The sequence below is a fragment of the Furipterus horrens genome, unplaced genomic scaffold (genome assembly GCF_987537825.1).
Source record: "Furipterus horrens unplaced genomic scaffold, mFurHor1.1.pri manual_scaffold_10, whole genome shotgun sequence".
Classification (NCBI taxonomy): Eukaryota; Metazoa; Chordata; class Mammalia; order Chiroptera; family Furipteridae; genus Furipterus; species Furipterus horrens.
Window position 1 is genome coordinate 71939757 of NW_028327180.1, and position 22199 is coordinate 71961955.

The 22199-nt window shown below is 45.1% G+C and overlaps 1 protein-coding gene across 5 annotated transcripts in view; it reads left to right on the plus strand.

Annotated features, from left to right (window-relative positions):
• FGF1 (fibroblast growth factor 1) overlaps positions 1 to 16930 on the plus strand; it is an 84825-nt gene extending 67895 nt beyond the window's left edge. For all 5 annotated transcript variants that reach the window (XM_090288086.1, XM_090288088.1, XM_090288087.1 and 2 more), the window contains 2 exons: positions 10610 to 10713; positions 15180 to 16930. In XM_090288086.1, the coding sequence (XP_090144212.1) occupies positions 10610 to 10713; positions 15180 to 15374 (299 nt within the window). In that variant the 3' untranslated portion in view covers positions 15375 to 16930. The remainder of the gene's footprint in view (positions 1 to 10609; positions 10714 to 15179) is intronic.
• The last annotated feature ends 5269 nt before the right edge of the window (positions 16931 to 22199 follow it).

Below are 22199 nucleotides of genomic sequence, written 5' to 3' on the forward strand. Positions count from 1 at the left end.
ACTCCTTGGCTTGGATGCGCTCAATGAGTGTGGTTCTGTCGCCCTCTTCTGCCCAGTGGCGGTACTGCCACAACCCTTCTCAATTTCAAGGATAATTCAGAAACCCAATCAACCTGGTCAGGCACGGAGTGGATGGTCCCTGACTAACTGATTAGCACAGTCCTGCGAGGGGAGGATCTATATTCCTTGATCACTAGTTTGAGCATGATTAGGGACTGTGGTCACAAGTAGAGAGCCACACGCTAAGACTTCCTTCAGGAAGAATTATTTCTAAAAGCCAGTCAAATATTTAAAGAAATTTACATAAATCATGCAAGATAGAAGTGTATGCCTGCCAGCTCTACAGTGCAAAATTAAAATTAGAAATAACTCCTTTCACAGCTTATCTTTGTCCCCTGGGAAAAGCTGGGAAGTTTTCAAAATTTGTCTTCTCCCTCCAAGATAGTAAGTTCCCAAGTACCTGGCCCAAGGCCTCTCAGGGAGTGGCATAAACCTGCAATGGATGCCTGTGCACAGGCTTTGTAATGCAGCCCTGAGTAAAATGCCTCTGCTGATGGCACTTTCTGGCTGGTAGAGAAGGTGTTTTGGTTTGCGCCTTTCCAACCCCTCGCATCACCATGGTGGGCAGTTAGCACTAGCGGCTGGGAGCACTTGTTCCATTACATATTGTGAGTGCCAGGCAAAGGCAGAGAGCAAGAGCCGCAGACTGTGAGACGGGGCTTGGGTGCCGGTTGTGAGAAGGTCCACGTAGACTCCCAGGGGCTTTCCTTTGGGAGAGGGGTAAATGGGGATGTCACCGTGAGAGGGAAGGCCCTGGAAGAGGAACAGGTGCAGGAAAGAAAGCCATTTGAGGAGTGCTTTGTGTACTAGGCAGCTCTCCTTAGAGGTGAAAGTCCACATTTATTTGTGTGATTATGTAATGCTTTTCTCCTGCCGTGGGCTCTGTGGATGGGGACTCAGAGTCCAGCGATGCACCTTTTGTGGCTAACACGGGCCTGGCAGTTGGTATAATGTCCGATAAACACTCATTTGATGAGTGAGTGAATTGCATTGGTGGCAGATAAATCCAAATTCAACAATATAGTAAGTAAATGCCAGTTGAGCACCTGGATGTGCCAGGCTCTGACTGGACTCTTTCATTCCTGCCTAGCTACAAGCCCGGGAGGTTACAAATGATCATCACTCTCTGAGACACTGAGCAAACAGGGCATGTGATCAGCAAGTAACTGGGAAAGCTCAGCACAGAATTCCCAGCTGCTTCTTCCAAGACTAAAGCTCTCCCCATACCCCACTACCGCCCCCGGCATCGGTCTCGCCCCACAAACCAGTCAAACAAACGTACTGGATTTGCACAAACTGTCGTGCAGGTCAGATGGACAAAGGCGCAGGTCCCATTACCACTTACTAGTTCTGAGTCGCCTTGGGGAAGTTACCTCCCCTTCCTGTGCCTCAGATTCCTTGTTTTAAAAACATGGATGACAAAACCATCAACAAAAAAAAAAAAAAACAACACACTGAATGAAAGAATATATTCACCAATGATATATCTGATATGGGGTAGATATCCAAAATATATAAGAAACTCATACACCTCAGTAACGAATTATAAATAAACAATACAAAAAAAAGGGCAGAGGACATGAAAAGACACTTTTCCAAAGAGGACATATAGGTAGCCAATGGACACATGAAAATATGCTCAACATCAGTAATCATCAGGGAAATGCAAATTAAAACCACAGTGAGATACTATCTCACACCAGTCAGAATGGCTATTACCAAAAAGTCCACAGATACCATGTATTGATCAGGATGTGGAGAAAGGAGAACTCTTGGGCACTACTGGTGGGACTACAAATTGGTGCAGCCACTATCGAAACAGTACTGAGATTTCTCAAAAAACTAAAAAATAGTTCACCTCTGGATATTTATCCAAAGGGAAAAAAAAAAGCGCACTAATTCAAAAAGATACATGTACCCCTATGTTCATTGCAGCATTATTTACAATAGCCAAGATATGGAGGCAGTGTAGGTGCCCATCAGTAGATGAATGAATAAAGATGTGGTACCTATAGCCAACAGAATATTATGCAGCAATAAAAAGGAATGAAATGCTGTCATTTGTGACAACATAGATGGATCTAGAACATATCATGCAAAATGAAATAAGTCAGGGAAAGGCAATTACTGTAGGGTTTCACTTATATATGGAGCCTAAAAAAGAAAATAAAGGAACAAAAACAAAACGAAACAAAACAAAAAACAGACTCATTGAAACGGAGACCAAAGGGATGATCCCCAGAAGAGAGGGGGCGGGGGAGGGGTGGAAAAGGTAGAGGGGGAATGTAACTGTGATAAGTTCACATGGGGCAGATCATTACTGGAATTAGTGGGGTGATCACACTATAAGGCATAAAAATGTTGAATTGCTATATTATACACCTGAAAAAGATGTAACTAATATAATAATTATACCAACTATATTTAACAAATTTAGATTTTAAATAAGGATGACAAGGGTACCTGTCTCATAGGAAAGTAGGAATTTTAAGTGTGAGGATATTTGTAAAAGTGTTTAACACAATACCAATCACATAATACGTGTTCAAAAATGGTATTCATCATCCTCATCATCACCCCTAAGCTCCCTCGGCCTTCCTCCTCTAGCCATCCGATCTTCGGAGCTCATTAAGTGAAGTAACTGCGAGGCTTGCTTAGCAGACTGAGGGTGACTCTGCATCTCTGTCTCTGGGACTGTCAAGGTTTGGCACTCTCAAGGCCGGGCATGTAGGTCTCATGGACCCAGGCACTGACCCAGCCAGCCCTGCTCTGTCTCATGTCTCTGGGGCAGAGTGCGCTGTCTCGGGAAAGCAAGGAGAAGCTCCCTGTCAGATCCCACTCCTTCTGCTGGAGCTTCCTCTCAGGCGATGGGGACCCTGACTTATTCCTCCATGGGATTCACAATGGGAACAATAACTGGAGAATAAAAACAAGCTCATGAGAGCCCCAAACCTGCAGCCTCCTTCTGCGGCCTGCACCCCTGGCTTCCACAAGCGCGTAAGAGGCTGCGAGGGGAGCAGGATTACCGGCACCGCTCGCCACACGATGGAAATGTTCTGAGCAAAGTGTGTGCCAATCAAATATTTATAAATCAAACCACATCCTAAAGGCACTGGGGGAGTTGGCTGGTCAAAAGAATGCTACTTTGCAGCGCTTTCTAAAGGGCAGGCTCCTTCTCTTCGGTGAGCTCCCACCCGCCCCTTGTTTTCCAGGCTGTCCAGGCTTCCTCCTCTGGCCTGCTGGGAACAGCACCTAATAGTAAAGGTGCTTTGCTTCCCACCAGTTTGGGCTGAAAGTCAAAACAGCTGTTCACACGACCCGAGGTGGAGAGCAAAGCAGGTCTGCTGGCAGGAGGGCTCCCTGCAGGGGGGTGCCCTTACCTTGGCTGGGTGTGGTGCCAGGAGGCTCCCTGCCCCTCCTCCCCACACACCCCTTATCTGATTATACAGAAGGGATTTTTCTAGATAAACTTCTTTTTTTTTAAGTATCACATAGTCCATGGACTGTAACAAAATTTTCCAGGCACCTTTTTCAGATTCTAAAGGGGAAGCAGACGCCTTTACACATTCTAAGAAAAGTCTTTTTCAGATATATATGTATTCCAAACCACTGGAATTTTTTTCCATAAACTCAAGTTTTTTTTTCCCTCACCATCTTTCTCTAATGTTTTAAGGAGCCCGGCTTGTGGCTACGTTTTAATTATAAATGCCACTGACATAAAACAACCTCACAGAGCCCTGAATGAGGCTGACCTCACTCTGGGTAAACACAGCAAAGGACGGGAAGTCTCAACCCAGAATAAACCAGGCACGTAATCACTTTTGGCCTCTCTCTGGAGAGCAGAGGTGGGAAGCATGCACAAAGGCCATGGATGCTGCCGAAGCAAAGCTTCCCTCTGCATGTTGGTCTCCCTGAATGACCAGCTGTAATCATATTTTAAAAAATTCCTAGAGTGGGACAGAAAGATGGGAGTGAGGATGACCTGGGACCAGGGTACAAGATGCAGTGGCTCGTTGACACCTTTTCCTTTCTATCCTTGGAAAGTACAAATCACATATCTTACTGCAAATAAACTGCTGCTAAAAGCCGATGGAAGGCTCTGAGGAGCAGAAGAGAAAACCAGAGGTACAGACTTACAGTTGCTCAGGAAAAAAAGGTAGAATACCTAGTTAGGGGGCCGGCATATCTATTCAAAAGCTCTGTGTTCCCCTTGCTGTAGGTTCCTCTAAGATCCATGGAGGGGTCCAAGGGATGAGCAGGGGACAGGGAGGAGCACGATCCGCAAGGCCATCTTGTACCGTTCAGTAATTTGACATTTCTTTTTGACGAACAGGCCATTCCCAAGCCAGCCCACCCTAAGGCAAACCTAGTAAAGGAGCAGGACTCTGGATTCTATTGACAATGTGACCACAAATCCACCAAGCAAACACTTCCAACCTTCTTATAGCACATTTTCACAGTGCTTTGTAAATTTGATGCCTCTAAGAAATGTATGCCTAACACTACAATACCTTTTAAAATATTGCTTGCTTTCCATTTCTCCTGCTAAGTCAAAAGTTACTGTCCCCAGTTCAGAACTGGGGCACAACAAGGACCCTATGAACTCAGCGACTTATCTCATTTTTCAAAAAGTACTCACCCCTGCAGGCTTGGGGTGCTTTAGAGCCACTGACCTTGCTGCTCACAGAGAGCAAGTCCTAACTTCCCTGATGGGGTAAAGAGGAGGCGCCCCGCCCTGCCTGGTGCTAACCTGGGGGAAGGTGCTGAAAAAGGAAACTGAACAGAAAGGTGCTGCCTTCGTGGTCCCTCCCCCTTGTCCTGCCTTACCAGCTTTCCTGGTCCCCTTCCTGCCCTAAAGAAGATTCTTCTTATGGACACCGGTGTTCGGAACTACACAGTCCCTGGGGTCAAGCCTGAGCTGGGTCATAGAGTGTCACAGGGGGCATCAGGAGCAAGAAAGGGACGTCAGCTCTGAACGCTTGCCACCTGACCAAGAGCTGGGTTTTCTTCATCAACCATCCCCCCAAAAGCACAAGTCTACCAGCACCAGCAGCCCCGTCACCTCAAGTCAGCCAATGTCACCAGCTGGCTGTTCTTGCCTCAGAACTGCTTTTTAAAGAAATGGAGCCTTTGGATGAAGGTGAAGCTCCCGTAAGTCCCCTCCCCAGTCTTAGTCCTAATCCCCCCAGCGCAGCTGCTGTATGAATTGGACAGGGCACGTCACTCTTTCGTACTCCTTGTATATTCATGAGCGACGCATATTGTTCTGTGCTTTTTTATAAACTTTTCATCAAGGATTTACTGTATTCTTTTGGAATTTGGAATTTGCTCTTTTCACTGTGCATTATTTTCTGCTACTTCTTCAGGTGTGTGTGTGTGTGTGTGTGTGTGTGTGTCTGTGTGTGTGTCTGTGTGTGTCTGTGTGTGTGTGTGTGTGTGTGTGTACATATATATATAGAGAGAGAGAGAGAAAGGGAGAACGTTTTTGTTGTAGTTTTTGCACTCAGAGCCCTTGCCTGGCACGGAGCTCAGTCCCCAGCACACAACAGAGGGTTCAGGAATACGTGTTGACGGAATGGCGTTGCCCTTGGCTGCAAGAGGAAGGTGCTGGGGCTGCAGCCAGGCTGTGTGGCCGGCTCCTCCCTCTCTTTCTGAGCCCCTTTCTTAAGCTCTCCCCTTCCCACTCTTCCTCCGCAGCAGCTGCAGGAGGAGGGAGGCTTGGAAAACTGGAATGAAGTCACACTAGGGAGCTGGACACCCAGTCGGTTACCCGAGCAGCCTGGGCTGGGTGTTACTCCTTCCTGCCAGCCCCGCTTGCGGGAGGATATATGTTTAGGAAACTTAGCCAGAAAGAAATCCAGTGAAAATGAGCTATGAAACTTGGACATCCTGGAGAAATAATATTTACAGAGGAAACTCTTGAGACAAACTCTCACCAGTGTAACAACCCTGGTGCGGGGGCTCCTGACTGAGAACCCACTCGTGTGCCAAGCGGCGCTGGCTCCTGCTCCCGGAGGCCGTCACACAGCCCAACGGGACGCCACCGCCGGCCGGGTCAGCTCTGCTTCCCACACAGCAACATGAATGGGGACGGTTTAAGGCACAGGACAGAAAGGAACTGGGAAGTAAGCGGCTTTATAAAATCTGCCTTGGTGACAAGGGTGTGTCAGTGGGAGTTCATCAGTTACAGCAAATGCACCACTCGGTGGGGAATGTTGGTAATCGGGGAGGCCATGCATTTAGGGGGCAGGGTAGGGGGGGTACGTTCGAAATCTCTGTACCTTCCCCTCAATTTTGCTGTGAACTTAAAACTGCTCTAAAAGATTAAGTCTATTTTAAGAAAACATCTTTTTTGATTACCTAAAAGGATTTGCCCTTTGGGATTTCTGTTGCACCTATGATGTGTTTGACTCAATACCTAAATATAGGGGTGGCAGATGGAAAACATCCCAGGGAACCAACACCACTCCATATGCCGTGGCTACAAAAGGGAATCCGAATGCCCACCTGCCATCCTGCACGTGTCTGACCTTGAACACAAGGGCATCTAAGAGGGGACGTGATATGGCTGGATTTGGACTAATGTTTCCCAGAACTGGCGCTCAAGGCGTTTTAAGAAAGCGAGGACAAAGCAGGATTCCTGGAAAGCTTACAGCCGGGCTCGGGCCATGGTTTCACCCCTGATTATAACGCCGGGTGAAGCACCCTCTCACTGAGCTTCAGCCTCCTCACCTGTGGGCAGAGCCGGTGCCCCTCCCTCCGGGGAGTGCTGTGAGGAACAGTGAAGTCACCTACGCGCAGAGGAAATGACAGATAGTCCTGGGCACGGTCCATGCACTGGACCATTTAATCCTCACGACAACTTTATGAAGCAGGTACCGTCAGTACAGATGGGGAAGTAGACGAAAATAACTTGCCCAAAGATCACACAGCGAACACCCAGCCGAGCCAGAAGTTAATTCGTGCAGTTTGATTACGGAGCCTATGCTCTGATTTTAAACTCTTTATGCCAAGACAGAAACTAGCATACGCGCCGCCCGGCACTGCAGGTGCAGTAAGCGGTTATCCCCCTTCTTTGACCTCTCCTAAACGTACAGGATTATATTGAGAAACTGACAGAAAAAAAATGTATGTGAAAGTTCTCTGAAAAGCATAAATGAAAACACAGAGAATTTTAAAATATGCTTTTTTCAGATAAATTTATACACCATACAATTCACCCATTTGAAGTGAGGAATTCAGTGGTTTTTCTTATATTCAGAGTTAGGCAACCATCTCCACAATCAATTTTAGAGCATTTTCATCACCCCCAAAAAACCCTATATCTCCAAACCATAATTCTCCCTTCTCCCTCCCCCACACCCCTCCTCAGCCCCTGGCAACCACTAAGCTACTTCCTGTCTCTATGGGTTTGCCTATTCTGGGCATTTCACTTAAATGGACTACAAAATACATGGTCCTTTGTGACTGGCTTATTCACTTAGCATGTTTTCAAAATCCATCCACGCTGTAGCATGCATCGATACTTTGTTCCTTTTTATTGCCGAATAATATTCTATTGTATACGGTATTGTTATCAACTGTATTTACTTGCTTCATAGACTGTTCAGCTGGAAAAAACTTTAGAGACTGAATCCAGACGCCTCTCACTTTACTGATAGGGGACTGTGGCCCAGAGGTTAGACTGGCCAAGGTCGTCACATAGAGGGCTGGTGGCAGAGCCCAGCCTTGAGCCTTTCAACTCTCTACATGATCCCACCTTCTCTCCACAAGGCGATATTGGAAATATAGTTGAAATTTCACAGCCTATTTATGAATGGACCAGCAGAGTCATCTCTGAAAATATTAGCAAACATTATTCATTCAACAATTATATATTGGCTGTCCCCGGGGGGTAAGGCATGGCATGAGGTGCTGGAAACCTAATCGGGATCAGGCCAGACTAGATCCCTGCCCTGTCTCCCTGTGCGCGTTCTCCTGGGAAGGCAGAAGTAAATGAGTAAAGTTCTAAGGGAATAATTGTACTTTGTATAAAGTGCCATGAAGGAAGCAAACAAGGGGCTGAGAAGGATGAGTGGGGACCAAGGTGGCAGGGACAGTGAGGTGGGGGTGGGATGGGAAGGGTGAAAGGACCTACTACTATATAGATTGTCACAGGGTACTTGGGTGGGAAATGCCTCTCTGAGGAGGGGGTGCTAGGCTGGGGCCTGGAGGAGAAGGACCAGCTTTGTATCAGGGTGAAGAAGGTGCCAGACACAGGGTTGAGCATGTGCAAAGGTCCTGAGGTGGCAAAGAGCTTGGTGTGTTGAAGGAGTTGGATGGGGGAGGCAATGACTGAGTGAGCAAGTGGTGTAATCTGAGGCTAGAATGGGGAGGGCCCTGGTCACAGGGGAGGCCCTTTGGCCTGTTCTCTCAGAGCTAGCCGAAGTTAGAAGACCCTGTAGGGGAGATCAGTGGCTTCCTTTTTCCTCCCTGTGAAGTAGATAAACTCCACTTACCAGAGGAAGCTAGAGGAGGCCTGGAGTCTCTGTAGCGAAGACTTCCAAGGACAAGGAAATTGTATCTTCAATAGAATAATGTAACTATGTATCCCCCTTGGAATGAATCAGACGATAAGGAAAACAGAGGGAAATAAGAAAATATAGGCTTATTCATAGGGAAGTGGTTAAATGATTGTGGTATAGTCACATCATGAAACAATTCAACTGGTAAAAAACAGTGAGGCCAACTTCTTCAGTAATGAAGTGGAAGGATCTCCAATTAGTTGTTAAGCCACACAAACAAACAAACAAACACCAACATGCAGAACTGTGTGTATAGTATCTTAGCACTTGTGTAAAAAAAGGCAGGACGGAAAACATGTATTTGCTCATAAATGCATAAAATTTCTCTAGAACGATACATCTAAAATATATCTAGGAGGGGTTTACATGTTTGTCTTTGTTTCCCCCGAAGAAGGTGCTCTGGGACGAAGGACAAGGGTCTCATCTGCCCTGTTGGCTGCTGGATCCCCCACTGGTTGCCTATGGGAGGCTACCAGGCGTAGGGGGACACTTTTTACTGTCCTCTTATATTGTTTCTAAATTTGAAACATGGGGTATAATTCTTATTCAAAGAGATTAAATAAGAAAGAAAAATCAAGAAAAAGCAATGAGGGGTCTAAATGTGCCAAACAAAGCTCAGTGGTCTTTCCAGCCCCCTCGCCCCTTGGCCTCTAACGGAGCCTGACCCTGAAAGAGGTCAACTCGCCTTCTGTGGGACCACTGAGTCTAGATTCCACTCCTAGTCATAATGATGGTTGCAAGTCTGGGGACCAAAGAAATGGTCCAAAAGAATCCAAAATTGATTTTAATTCCCAAATATAAACCATCAAAACACCTCCCTCCACACCCTGGCCAGGCGGCTCAGTTGGTTGGAGCATCATCCCATACACCAAAGGGTGTAGGCTCACTCCCCAGATGGGGCGTGTACAGGAAGCAACCAATAGATGTTTCTCACATCAATGTTTCTCTCTCTCTCTCTCTCTCTCAAAGAATAAATATATCCTTGAGTAAGAATTAAAACAAAGAAAAAGGCACCTCCCTCTAGAGCCACCCTGGGGAGAGGGAACAAATGAATAATTACCAAATGGGTACTGGACTCCAATTAGGTACCCAGCAGTGGGCATATCAGTCAGTGCAATCAGGGAGAGTGTAACTCAGGATAACTCACATCCTTGCCCTCAGCCTTGAGGTTTCTCAACCTCGACACTAGTGACTCTTTGGGCTCCCCAGTTCCTTACTGTATAGGGCTGTGCTGTGCATAGTAGGATGTTCAGCGGCATCCCTGACCTCTGCCTACTGGATGCTAATAGCACCACCCCACTCCAGGTGGGACAACCAAAAAAGTCTCCAGACATGGCCCAGTGTCCCCTGAATAACAATATCGCCCCCGGGTGAGAACCACTGTTTCCTATTCCTGCAATTCCAGGTAAGTGTGTCATTCTCCCAATCAGAAGCCAGGGTTTCCCTCTGCCTTTACCCAGCTGGGCTGCCACACAGGGTGGGGGGGTTGATGCAACCTGTCCACAAGAAGCTCCCATGCCTCGAAGGGCCAGGCTGTGAAAGGATACCCCGCAAGGCAGGTTGGTAACAGGCAGAGCACACTCAGGCTGTCTGGCTGCCCACTCCACAGCACCCCAGCATAACTGGGACCTGGAGTCCAGGGAAGGGAGTGCAGCTTTCTCCCCCAGTTACTTCCCTCCAGGTGACAAGAAAGAGAAAGGAGGGAGGGTGAACCTGCGTGGGGGGTGGGGAGGTAGGGGTGGAGGAAACGGGTGGGCACTCCAGCTTCCTCTCTCCTTCTCTGAAAAACATCATTCCCAAGGGACAGCTTTCTTTGGAGGGCAAAGAAAAGAACTTATTTCCATGCCTTGATTAATCTGGGGCTCATCCTTGAGGGTTCTGAAATGAATGAGCAGAATTTTCCGAGCCTAACTATCCTGGCCGCCGGGCCCTTCTGGCAAAGACCCGCTGTTTATTTACTTTTGCTCATGTTATTTTTATTTCAGTTCAGCTGAAGCTCAGTGCGGAAAGCGTGGGGGAGGTGTACATACAGAGCACCGGGAGTGGCCAGTACTTGGCCATGGACTCCGACGGGCTTTTGTACGGCTCAGTAAGTATGAGGCTGACGAGCTTCCAGATGCGGCCAAGGTTTGTGGTCTCCAGAAATCTTGTTACGTTGAGTGATACACACTATAAAGCAACAATTAGTCTCTGTCTGTTATTTTTTCCAGTAGGATTCCCACCCTCTACCCTGCCTTATTTTGGGCACTAACATAAAAAGAGTTTCTTGTGGTATTCTCTCAAAATACTCAAAATGTAGTATCACACAGACATAGAGGAGACATTGATTGAACTGCCGGTAACTCATCCATCAGTCATTTCAGAATACCTAGTTCCACTTCCTTCCTTCATTCCAAAAACATTTCTTGAATACCCACCATGTGCTCTGTGTGTGTCCCCTCCGCTTTTTATAAGAACTGCAGAGCCCAGATTCTGGTAGTTGACATGTCACACATAAAGCTCTGAAAACAGCCCTTTTACTTTGGAAGACTCTCCTAAATAAAAAGTTTAGTAACTCAACTCTACAAACGTGTATTAAATGCCTCCTGTGTCTTAGCGCAGTCAGGTCCTGACAGGGGCGTAAAGATGAATGGCGCGCAAAGAATTGATTCACAAGCTAACATCCTCTACGTTGCCTTCTCCTTCCGTCTTATAGTTAATGCTTCATATCGGTGTGACTCCCTGTACAGTGCTCTTTGTGAGAGAAGAACATAAATACAGGCAATGAGATTCTGCCCTTCCTGGTATCTCTGGGAACAGGTATGACTAGAAAGAGAGCTGAAGCCAGTGGCCCCAGGTTTGGAAATTATTTCTGGTTTTCAATGAGCCTGTCTCTGTATCCTAACAACTGATAATTAAGTTCTAGCTGTAGCTCATAGCCCAAGCTGAGCCCCTTTCTTCCCTTGTGTAAAGAGGTATGTCTATAGAAAAGCAGCCAAGAGGAGGGTTTTGGCCTGGGGCTCCCTTAACTTGTATCAGATTGTCAAGAGGCAGTGGACATGGGAAACCCTTTCCTGACACTGTCATCTCAGCCAGAATTTGGGATGTGAACACAGTTCAGTTTTTGTTTTCATGCTACCCACAGGGGGTCAGGAGATGGGATCATCAGTTATAGGTACTGTAGCTTCTAGGTGGCTGTTTGCTGAATGGGGAGCAAGTGTGACAATTTGAAAGGGTCTGGAGCCAGGCAGTGACTGCTACACAGGCAGTAGATTTTTTTCAAGTTGGTTCTTTCAATTAGTAATAAAATCAGCAGACCAATCAATCATTCAGTCTCAAGCTCATAATTCAATCTCGTGTCTCTGCCACTTTAGCAAGTGACTTCCCTACTCTGAGCCTTGTCTAAAATGAGGAGAGTAACGGATAGTAATGACCTGCCTACAGGTTTAGAGGAGCCAGAGAGACAGTGAACAGGACCCGCCCCCAGTGCGGCTGGTGTGTGGGAGGCGCTCCACCAACAGCAACTGTGAAACAAATGATCAGTTCACACAGCCCTTGCCCTCATTATTTCTTAAGTGACATATACAGTTTTATGGCTTTTCTTCCTTTAAATCTGTTTTGATGTTTATCATAACCTTTTTTTTACTCCTATAAAAATACTGGGGGGAACCCCTCCCAAACCTGATTTTTCCCTAGGCTCCAGACCCCTCCTTCTCCCAACACAGTCCTGCTGTCCCTGAAATTCACCTGAAATTTTCAGAGGGTGATCTTAATATACTATGCCTCATAATTGATAAAGACAAGTTCTGCCATATCTCAGAGCTCTGCCTTGTACGCTTAACCGATTTTAGATATCAATCCATTCTGATACAAATTTGTGTGTGTGAAAGGGGCATACTTATTTTTTAAAAATAAGTTTGAAAGGCTATATACCAAAACATTAATTTATTTCTCTCTATGGGTGGTAAATGGCTGATTTTATAATATGCGGATGCCTTCCTATATTTTCCAAATTTTCTACAGTGGCTATATGTCACCTATGTATTGGGGGGAAAGTATGCTAAGTATAAAAAAGAAAATAATGAAAGCCATTGCCATGAATCAGCTGTTAGTACCCAGGCACTTGGCATTGCCCCAAATGCGTAAGAGGGGCTGACAAATCCTGGTTGGGAGACAGATTCAGCACCTCCGACCTGGCCTGTTGACTCAGCCTCTGACTCAGTCATTCTCAGTGTGTCTGCTGCTGTCGTGTAATAGGGACATCGGGGTGGGGTTGTGTGGCCCTCCTCAGCTTTGTCACAGAGCACTAAGGGGCATGATGAGGTGTGCCCTCCTCGCAGGGCCGTGGGCAACCCACACAGGTCCAAAGCTGCCAACCTCCTCCCACCCCTGACAATGAGCATTAAACGCTGATGTCTGGATAAGTTCCTTTGGAGGCATCAGAGTCACCCAATTAAATGTTACATCTGTGTCCCACCTTGTCCTAAAATGATCCAGTGTCTCACCCAGCTGTCACTGCACTGGACTACAAATGAATAAGCAGCAGCCTGCTGCCTGTTGCCGAGTTCCTTACTGATCAAAGATAAGGTTATTGAGGGCTTTACATGATCTCAACAGTCAAATTAAATTCACCACCTTGCTGGCGAGCCCCTATTATTTGCAAGGCTCTATGTCTGGGGTAGACAGGAAGCTGACAAGGCTCCATCTCTTCCCTCAGGAGGGTTTACAGTCTAATGCACAAACATGCCCACAAATAGAGAACACTGAACGATGGACTGGAAACCACCAGGAAAGGACTCACCAACTACTTCGGGTAACATGATAATATAGAGACCACATGACTTGGAATTGCAGTAAAGTCAATATACAGCATTAGCATTTTAACACATCTAATTGGTTTATATCCAAATATAATAAATGTATTCTAAAATCCTGACAAATATGAAGTTCAATTACCTTGGCCTCCTCCCACTCTCTAACAAATGCACTCCAAGTGAAAAAAAGAATCGTTCGTAGACTTTTTTAAAACTAAGTGTCCTATTTAATATGTTATAGTTATCTTCCCAGCTTAATAAATTCATAACTGAATTGGATTCCACTATATCTATGTACCACTATCTACTTAACCAATCACCTTTCCATGCATATTTAGGTTGCTTCCAAGTTGTTACCACTATATCCAAAGACCATCCTTGAAAACACAGTTTTACACTTGCTCAACTATCTCCTAAGGATCCATTCCCGGAAGTGAAATTGCTGGGTCAAAGGTAGTGCATAGTTAAAACTGTGATACATATCTCACAGCTGCCCTCAGAAAGTCCCCAGCAACATGCCTCACCAACAGTGCATGAGAGAGCCTGCTTCCTACACTCTCATCACTAGAAGTCCAATGCGCTATCCATTGTGCCACAGAGCCCACTCACTTCCTACGCTCTCACCAATGCTAACTTGTAAATCTTTTTCTGCTTTGCAGATATCATCGCCAACATATGTTATACCATTTTTTAATTTGCTTTTTCTTGCTAGTGAGATTGAATGTTTTCGTAGGCTTACTGCCCATTTTTAAACCAACAGACATAGCACACCATTTTGATAGCATTGTAAGTCTGTATCCATCTGGTCTTATCTACTTCCCTGTGTACATACATAAACATGTAAGGAAGGATGTTCATCATCTTTTAACAGTGCCTATATATGGATGGGTGAGCTTTGGGCGGTTTTTCTTTTTTCTTTTTTTAAAGTAAAATTGTAATTTTTTAAAAGTACAAGTTTTAAAATAAATATTAAAAGATAAAGCTATTTTTACTTCTTAAAAAAACTTGAAGTTCCAGGATATGTTTTAAAGATAGGGCACATTTGGTGCAAGCATTCATGTGCTTAACAATGCTAAGGTAAAAATCCTGCTATTGTCAGTGAAAATCACCAGGATGAAGAGTAATATTAGTAGGTTTTCATTCATTCTTCAAGTCCAAACTTAAAAGTCTCCGCTGCCCGCTTCTACCTGTTTTGGACATTTTCATGGTCATGGCTATGAGACAAAAGGCCCCGCCCAGCCCTGGAGGCGCTTATAGTCATTCAGGATCTTCCCAGTGGCAGCCTGCCGGGCCCTGAGGACAACAAATGGAAGGGGAGCTCACAATAACAGCAAATGTATGTTGAAGGCGCATTATGTGCCAGGTCCTGTTCTAAGTCTCAGCAACACACCCAGAGATAGGCTCCATTATTACCCCAGTGATGCTGGAGAAGGAACTGGAGACACAGGGAGCCGGGCCAATTTGCCCAGGGTCACACAGCTTTAACCCTTTGAGTGCCATGTGTAATTCGAAATTTGGATCAACGTGAGAAAAAGTTATATCAATATATAACCTGAGGTACAAAAAAAGAGAACAAAACATAAAATACAAATTATTCCATTGTTACTTACATATAAAGAGTTGCTGAGAGCAACGCTGGCACTTTTGGGAAAATTTGTCAGCGTCACTCACAGAGCCGTTGGCATTCAAAGGGTTAAGCAGAGGAAGCCCACTTAAAATCTCTCACTGATAGTGCTACTCTCTTCTGGTTTTCTCTTTTTAGCAAACACCAAATGAGGAATGTTTGTTCCTGGAAAGGCTGGAAGAAAACCATTACAACACCTACACAGCCAAGAAGCACGCAGAAAAGAACTGGTTCGTGGGGCTCAAGAAGAATGGAAGCTGCAAGCGCGGTCCTCGGACTCACTACGGCCAGAAAGCGATCTTGTTTCTCCCCCTACCAGTCAACTCTGATTAAAGAAATCTGTCCTTGGTCCTGACCACTCCAGAGGAGCCTGAAGGGGTCCTCAAGCAGTTGACCGCAGATTGTTCCCTTAACTCTTGGCTGCGCTAACCCCTGGCCCACAGAGCCTGAATTTGTAAGCAATGCACTTCTAAAATGCCCAGTTCATTTTCTTGCTGAGCTCTTTACCCCAGCACCCTTTGGAACAGAGGGGACCAAGTTGATTCTAGGGGCCCATTGGCTGGCCAGTCTGGGTCTGGTTTGGAGGTGCAGTTGCCTCTGGGCACCTGTTGCAGGCTGAGCCTCTCAGTGCAAAGGTGGGGCCAAAAGAAGTGTGTTCATGGGCTGCCGAGTGTCAGTAGTAACTGCATTTGATTCCCTCTACTGAGTAAACCCTGTCCGCAGTTTCCCCCAACATCTGGTGTGACTTCCTTTCATCCTTTTGACACCCCACAAATATTAGCAGAAAAGTTTATGGCTAGGATGGAGGAAGACAGTGTTCCATGAATAGAAGCAGGGACGAAGAAATCCTTTCTCAGGAACAGAAGGGGTTAAAATGACAAGGGGAGAATGGATTCTCGTGGATGGCTTAGAAGGATGGGATCTCAATGCAGACTCAATGAGGGAATGGGAAGCTCAGGCACAAGAAAGCCGAATACATGCAGAGCTGTGGCCGTCCTTGTGAGGACTTGACCATCTGAAGGTCATCGGGCAGCAGGAAGCCCGGGGACAGTGTCAGGTGGGCAGCATGAGAAGTGGGTTCTGAATCAAGGGTATCTGATGTTGGTAAATTCATTTGGTCCCAGGAAGTGGGTGTGGGAATGATGAGAAAGAAAGGGAAACATGGGTCAAGGGGTCGTTATCCTGTAAACAGGAGGATTCTGGAAGTGAGAAGGAAACAGAGGGACGCCCATGAGCTGTGCTTGGCCACCAGAAAGCACAGGCTGTTGGGTCCCAGGGCAGTGCTTACAGACCACACGGAGGAGCCCGTTTGAATGTAGATTCTGGTTCAGGGGTCTGGAGTGCAGTTGTGACATTTCTAACAAGCTCCCAGGAGCTGTAGATGCTGCTGCTGTCCCCCACCATTCTTTCAGTGGAGGCCTGAAGGATGTTAGTCCAACGAAGGAGGCTCACCCCTCCCACCCCACCCCTCTCTCCTCACCCCTAAGAACACTGGAGCATTCAAGCGGCATCAGCGGCAGTTGCGCCTGCGCTAAGGTGCTTTGGCCCATTGCCTATAAAATGCCCATTTAGAAGATAAACAAAAGCATACTTCAAAAATGTTAAACCCTCACAAACAGCTTTTCCCAAGAGACCATTTGTGTTACGATTACTTGTATAAAAATGCTTCCTGCTTAAAGTAAACTTGACCCAAGTGGCTAGCAAATTAGAAGCGCCATTCATCTTTGACATATGATACTGTTGCCCTATAAAGGTGTTTAATAAGCCATTTAAATTTACTGTGAGACTGTATGTTTTAATCACATTTAAAAATATATAGCTCAAAGGCAGTTAAACTGATCAGCATGCAGCCTCTGAGAATAATAATAGGATACGATGTATAAGCTACTCAATTATCTACTACTTATACTACATTTACCTGTAAAATGAGATTTTCCTTTGTTTTCCATTGTGCTGTTAGAAATTTTTTCTTTGAAAATAGGGATTCTTAAGCAATGATGTGATAATTGTGGATAAAAACTGATGAGAACATTAGCTCATGTTTTATAAGGCAATGAAGTTATTATTAATTGAAAAACAATTCCTAGTTGAGCTGTCATATTGAGAATGGAAGAAAAATACTTGTGAAAGTTCGAAGCAATGGTGGGATTGAGAAACTGAACCAAGTTAACAGGATTGTGAATAATACCATCTTGCATTTGTTTCTACAGCAAAACAATTTCATAACTTTTGTTTGTAACTTGGATAAGACAATTCTATTTTACATTAATAAATCTTTGCAGGCGAGTCAGAGATAGTACAGTGTGGTTTAACATCTCTTTACTACAAAGATTTGGCCAGAAAAAGGTACCCAGAGAGGAAATCCAAGATATTTATAATGGTCCATAATTTTTAGTGTATGAATCAGCTTCAAGTATAACATTGGCCAAGAAAATGTAAATACTGTTGCTAGCAGATGAGACAGAAGTCTGTGGTCTCAGAGACCCAACGCATTGTAGAAGGAACGCCACTGTGACCTCGACACCCTCAGGCCAGTCATCACTCATGTGTTTGTCACTGAATATTTATTAAGTGCCTACTGTGTGTCCAGCACTGTACTGGGTACTGGGGCCCCTGAGAACCTTGTCTGTCTGGTTTGCTGCTGTATTCTCTGCCAGGGCATTAGGTGTGTGAAGAAGGATACTGTGGATTCATTTCTTTCAGTCAAGTAAAAACAGACTTTTGTAGGTTCCTGCTGAATAAACAGCAAGTCCCAGAAACCCAGGTGTGGGAAGAATTAGCAACCCCCGGCATAAGACAGAAACCCCTGTCCAGGGGTCAGAGGACATGGCAAGGTAAGCCCAAGAGTTTCAACTGCAGAACCATGTCAGCTCACCTTCCAGTCAGGAAAAGTGCCTGTCGGACCCGGTAGAAAGGGAGTGAGTGTCAGCGGCCCCCCACTCCGTTTTGAACATGCTCTAGTTCCTTAAGCAGAGGGCACCCCTGTTGCCTCTCTCTTCCTTGAGTCAGTCTTGTCGCCACTCACTATCTGCCTGTCACATGCCTCTCGTGGGGCTCATTTTCAGGCCAACTGTTGTGAGTTGCCTGGCATTCTGTACAAAGCATCAGCAGTGTGTATGCTTTTGATGGTTTTCCATGTGCTGGTGGAGGCAGTGGTGACCTGTTTCCTTGGAAGGGATGACAAAGCCTCCTGTGGCCAACAGCGTGTACTTATAGACACTGCCAGAGCATCACGTTACTGAAGATCAGGTCCTTGCTCTGTGTGGGAGGCGACAGAGCCTGAGACCTCAGCCTCGGAGAACATGATGCTAAACCAACAGAGCTCCTGGGCTGCAGAGCAGAACTCTGATGAAGAAGATGCCTGTCATTTCACATCACTGTCTCTCTCTTTTCTTTTCACCTTGTAAGTATTAATAAATGTTCCAGTAGGTAACAATATAATGTCTCTGAGTTTCTCTGCATCAAGGTATCTCGTCTTCCTGTGGAAGGACTTCCCCTGGCACCCCTGTGGCGTGGCTGCTTTGTTTGCTACACTTAACTTGTCACCAGATATGAAACCTTAACGGCTGATAGGAAGAGGTACAGTAGCAACATTCCTCATTTTGTTTGGAAGCCTAAGGCAATATTGATGCTTTCCTAGGTGTCCACTAGGGAAATATATTCAGGAAATTCGCCCCCTGAAGAGCCAAGCACCATAACTAACTCAGTTGACACTATCTTCATAGTATAAATCATGTAAAATTATGCTACTATTGTAGAGCTGACCAGATTGTTCTTGGGCAAAGGTACTATGATCTAAAAAAAATTTCAAGGATTTAGTTACAATTTTAAGTCTATGGTAGGAGGTGCATCTCTTGCATCTCAAGAGCCTTAATGTGGGGCCATAGTTCCACCAGCAGATTTTCTGAAGTTATCACACTAAGCAACGTCTCCTTAAACTTATGAATCTAATGACTTCTTATTCTCAGAAGGAAGTACACTGTTGCCTAGATGTCATGGCAGAATCAGCTCACACACATGCATGCATGCCTTTACATGTGTGCACACACACTCGTACACACACTTGCATGTGAACCAATTAAGAAAAAATAGTTGGGCAGTGTTTGCTCACTTTGCTAATTACATACCATAATCAATCCCTCGGCTTCCTTTTAAAGTTGCCTAAAGCAATATTTTTCTACTTTTGCGGGCCTGGTCCACATTAAGAATGACATTTTCCATCGTCGGCAGCCGTCCGTCTCGAGAGACGATGGTGTAGCTTCTTAAGAGTCTATCTGCACCGCCGAGAATGGTTGTGCAGTCCGACTCAGGAGTGACACGGTATCTGTCTCCTCCTGTGTTGAATCGACATCTTGCGATGACGCTGGAGTGTCCTCTCCAGTGAAGCTGAAGCTACAGAGCCTGGGCAGGGTGATATGGAGGGTCTGCTGTTGCCCATGCAGCAGACCCCCCCCTCTCTTCGCAGCTGAAGGGTCCAAGGGAAAGACGGAGTCAATACAGCTTGGCTTCAGGTGCACCGCAGGAGTTGCCGGTGTTGACTACAACGTCAAACCGCCTTAGGGACTCCGGCTCCGGATTTTCTGTCAGGGTTTACTCCCTTAGCCTTTCCCCTGAAGAGGTATGCTGCAAGGCAGCGGAGGTAACATTTTCCATCACAATACAGAAAATACATATTCTCGTACATACATGCAACTGAAACAAAAAAACTATATATATGACATGCACTCAGATTTTTCTATTACATTCCACTAAAATATGCCGGTCAAGATCAATTAAATTGGGTCAGAACATTAATGGGTCACAACCAAAGTTTTAAAAATGGCTTAAGGTGCACATTCTCCTTCCCAAAAATGAGACTCAATCAGAATCCTATATTATGGTGGTAGTGTTTTCAAAGATGCGGTTTGTTCTTGAAGAAACAAGACCAGGGGACATCCTGTTACCCTGAAACCACCACTTCTAAGGGCTTGGTGAATTCTTTCAGCTGGTTTGCTACTAACGGTGCCAAATGAATGCAATGCTGCAGATTCCACGGGCCCCAGTGGTGCTACAATGCTGGTCCTGGCAGATTCCTGCTCTCAGAGCCATGGGGACTTTGACCTCCTCTCCTTCCTTGGAATTCACCACTTTGGGTCATTCCCTCCTAACTCCCACAATCTTCACTTCATTCCTCTCTTTTGCCCTCCCCCAAATTCCTACTTCATAACCATTTTTAAACAAGATATAAAAAGGAGACAGTCAAGAAAAAGCTAGAAACTCAGCCTTCAACACTTTCTGGAAATTACTCTCTTCTCTACCCTCTTATCTATCCAAAATGACTGTCATAAGATTAACGCCATTGTTACTGGTATGCATCTTACACAGGAATTTAAAAATCCTCATCTGTGCTGAATCAACTGAAAAAAGTAGCTCCATGCTCTAAACACTTGAGGGGCTTAGGGTAGCTGAGAATTGGCTTCTTATGGATGAGATGAACCACAAAGAGAAAAATACAAATAGAGTCATCACTTTTCATAACATATCTGAGGGATGTCCTGTTCACCATGGGGTGGGCAGGGGAGGAAAACCCTAAACCCTTAGCACTTTGGGTCGTTATATCAGTGAGTATGGTAGTAATGACATGCCAAAGAAAGAAGTGCCCTCAATGGCACTTTCACAAATTAACAAAAATTATTTCTAGGACTAGTAGTGCACTGTAGGAATACTTAAGCCCAACCAAGCAGTGGGACTTGTATGCTCTCCATTTCAAATTTACTAGGGATCTGACAACCATTAATATGGAAATGATGGCTCATAGAAAGTAGCATCTCCCCTTCCTACTCTGCTCCCTAAACCTGTCCTCCACCCCTAGGAAGAAACTCCTTTTGCCATGGTACGTAAAATTTACTCTAAAACCTAGAAAACTCAGAGCCTGCGATGTGGGGATCTGACACCGGACACTCTATATCTCAGGGACTCATCTAACATTCTCTCAAGTTACCAGGGAAATTGACTAAATGACTGTTGGATCTTTCTGTAATACTGTACCTGCTTTGTGGTTGACATATTGACCATGACATACTACCCTGTTAGTTATCCACCCTAGTTATGAAATTAAAAGCAGAAACCAGGGCACCCATGGCCTGAAGCTAAGGTGGGGGGAGGGTTGCTTTATAAAATGCATATATTGTAGGACCTAGTTTCAGGGTCTTCTGATGGGTCTGAGAATGCTTGTGATGTGAAGAGGAGGTATTTCCCAAATTGCTTCCTTCTCCCTTAGCTTCCCACTGTTATGCAGGCTACATTTACACCTTCAGCAGCTAAACACGGGTGCCTATTTTATTACATAAACAAGCAAAACCTCATCATGTCCTTGATGTGCTTTTCCATCAGCCTTAACGAAGGCTGTTGGAACTGTGTTTCAGGCTTGGTTCACTTGGCTGCTGTGTTTGGGATGTAGATGCAGGCAGGCAATTTGTGCAAATCCTAACAGAAATGCACTTCATTATGATTTTCATATTTCACGTTTTCCTGCCTTAGGAAAAAGAAATATTTTTTAGTGTGACCCAGAAATATGTAAGAGCAAGATGTCAAGATTATTTTATTGATATGCCTTAGCCCAAAACTTTTTCTCCAAAATAAGTTATAGCAATGCTGTTATAGGCAAACCTGTTTTGTGTGGATAATAATAGCCTAGAAATGTCAACTCTGTTAAGAATTGAGCAATTTTGTGTAGAAATGAACAGTAAAATCTATGGCATTCTCAAAATAGAACACCTGCATTAGAAATTCTGATTCTGACCTGGGTAATGGCACAGGTTTTAGGGCTGGCCAGATGATTTCTGACAATAAAGGACAAAATCACAAATCCAGGGCAATTGTGCAGAGAGGACAAGTGAGAGATAAAACTCATTTCTATATTCTTGGTGCCACCGGAATCTGTCATATAATATTTAACCGAAGGGAAGAAGACAGATGAATTCTATAGATTGCTCAAAAATGTTTAACTCCCAAGCAACTGGAACATCTGGGAAGAGTTTGAACAGTCTAGTCCTCAAGAATTAAGAGTAGCAATACGATGAAAATGAAGCCACTTTCCTCAGTTCCCTCAGTGACTCATCCATTCATTAATCATTTATTGTGTCAGTCAGGGTCCAATCAGGAGATAGAAACCACACC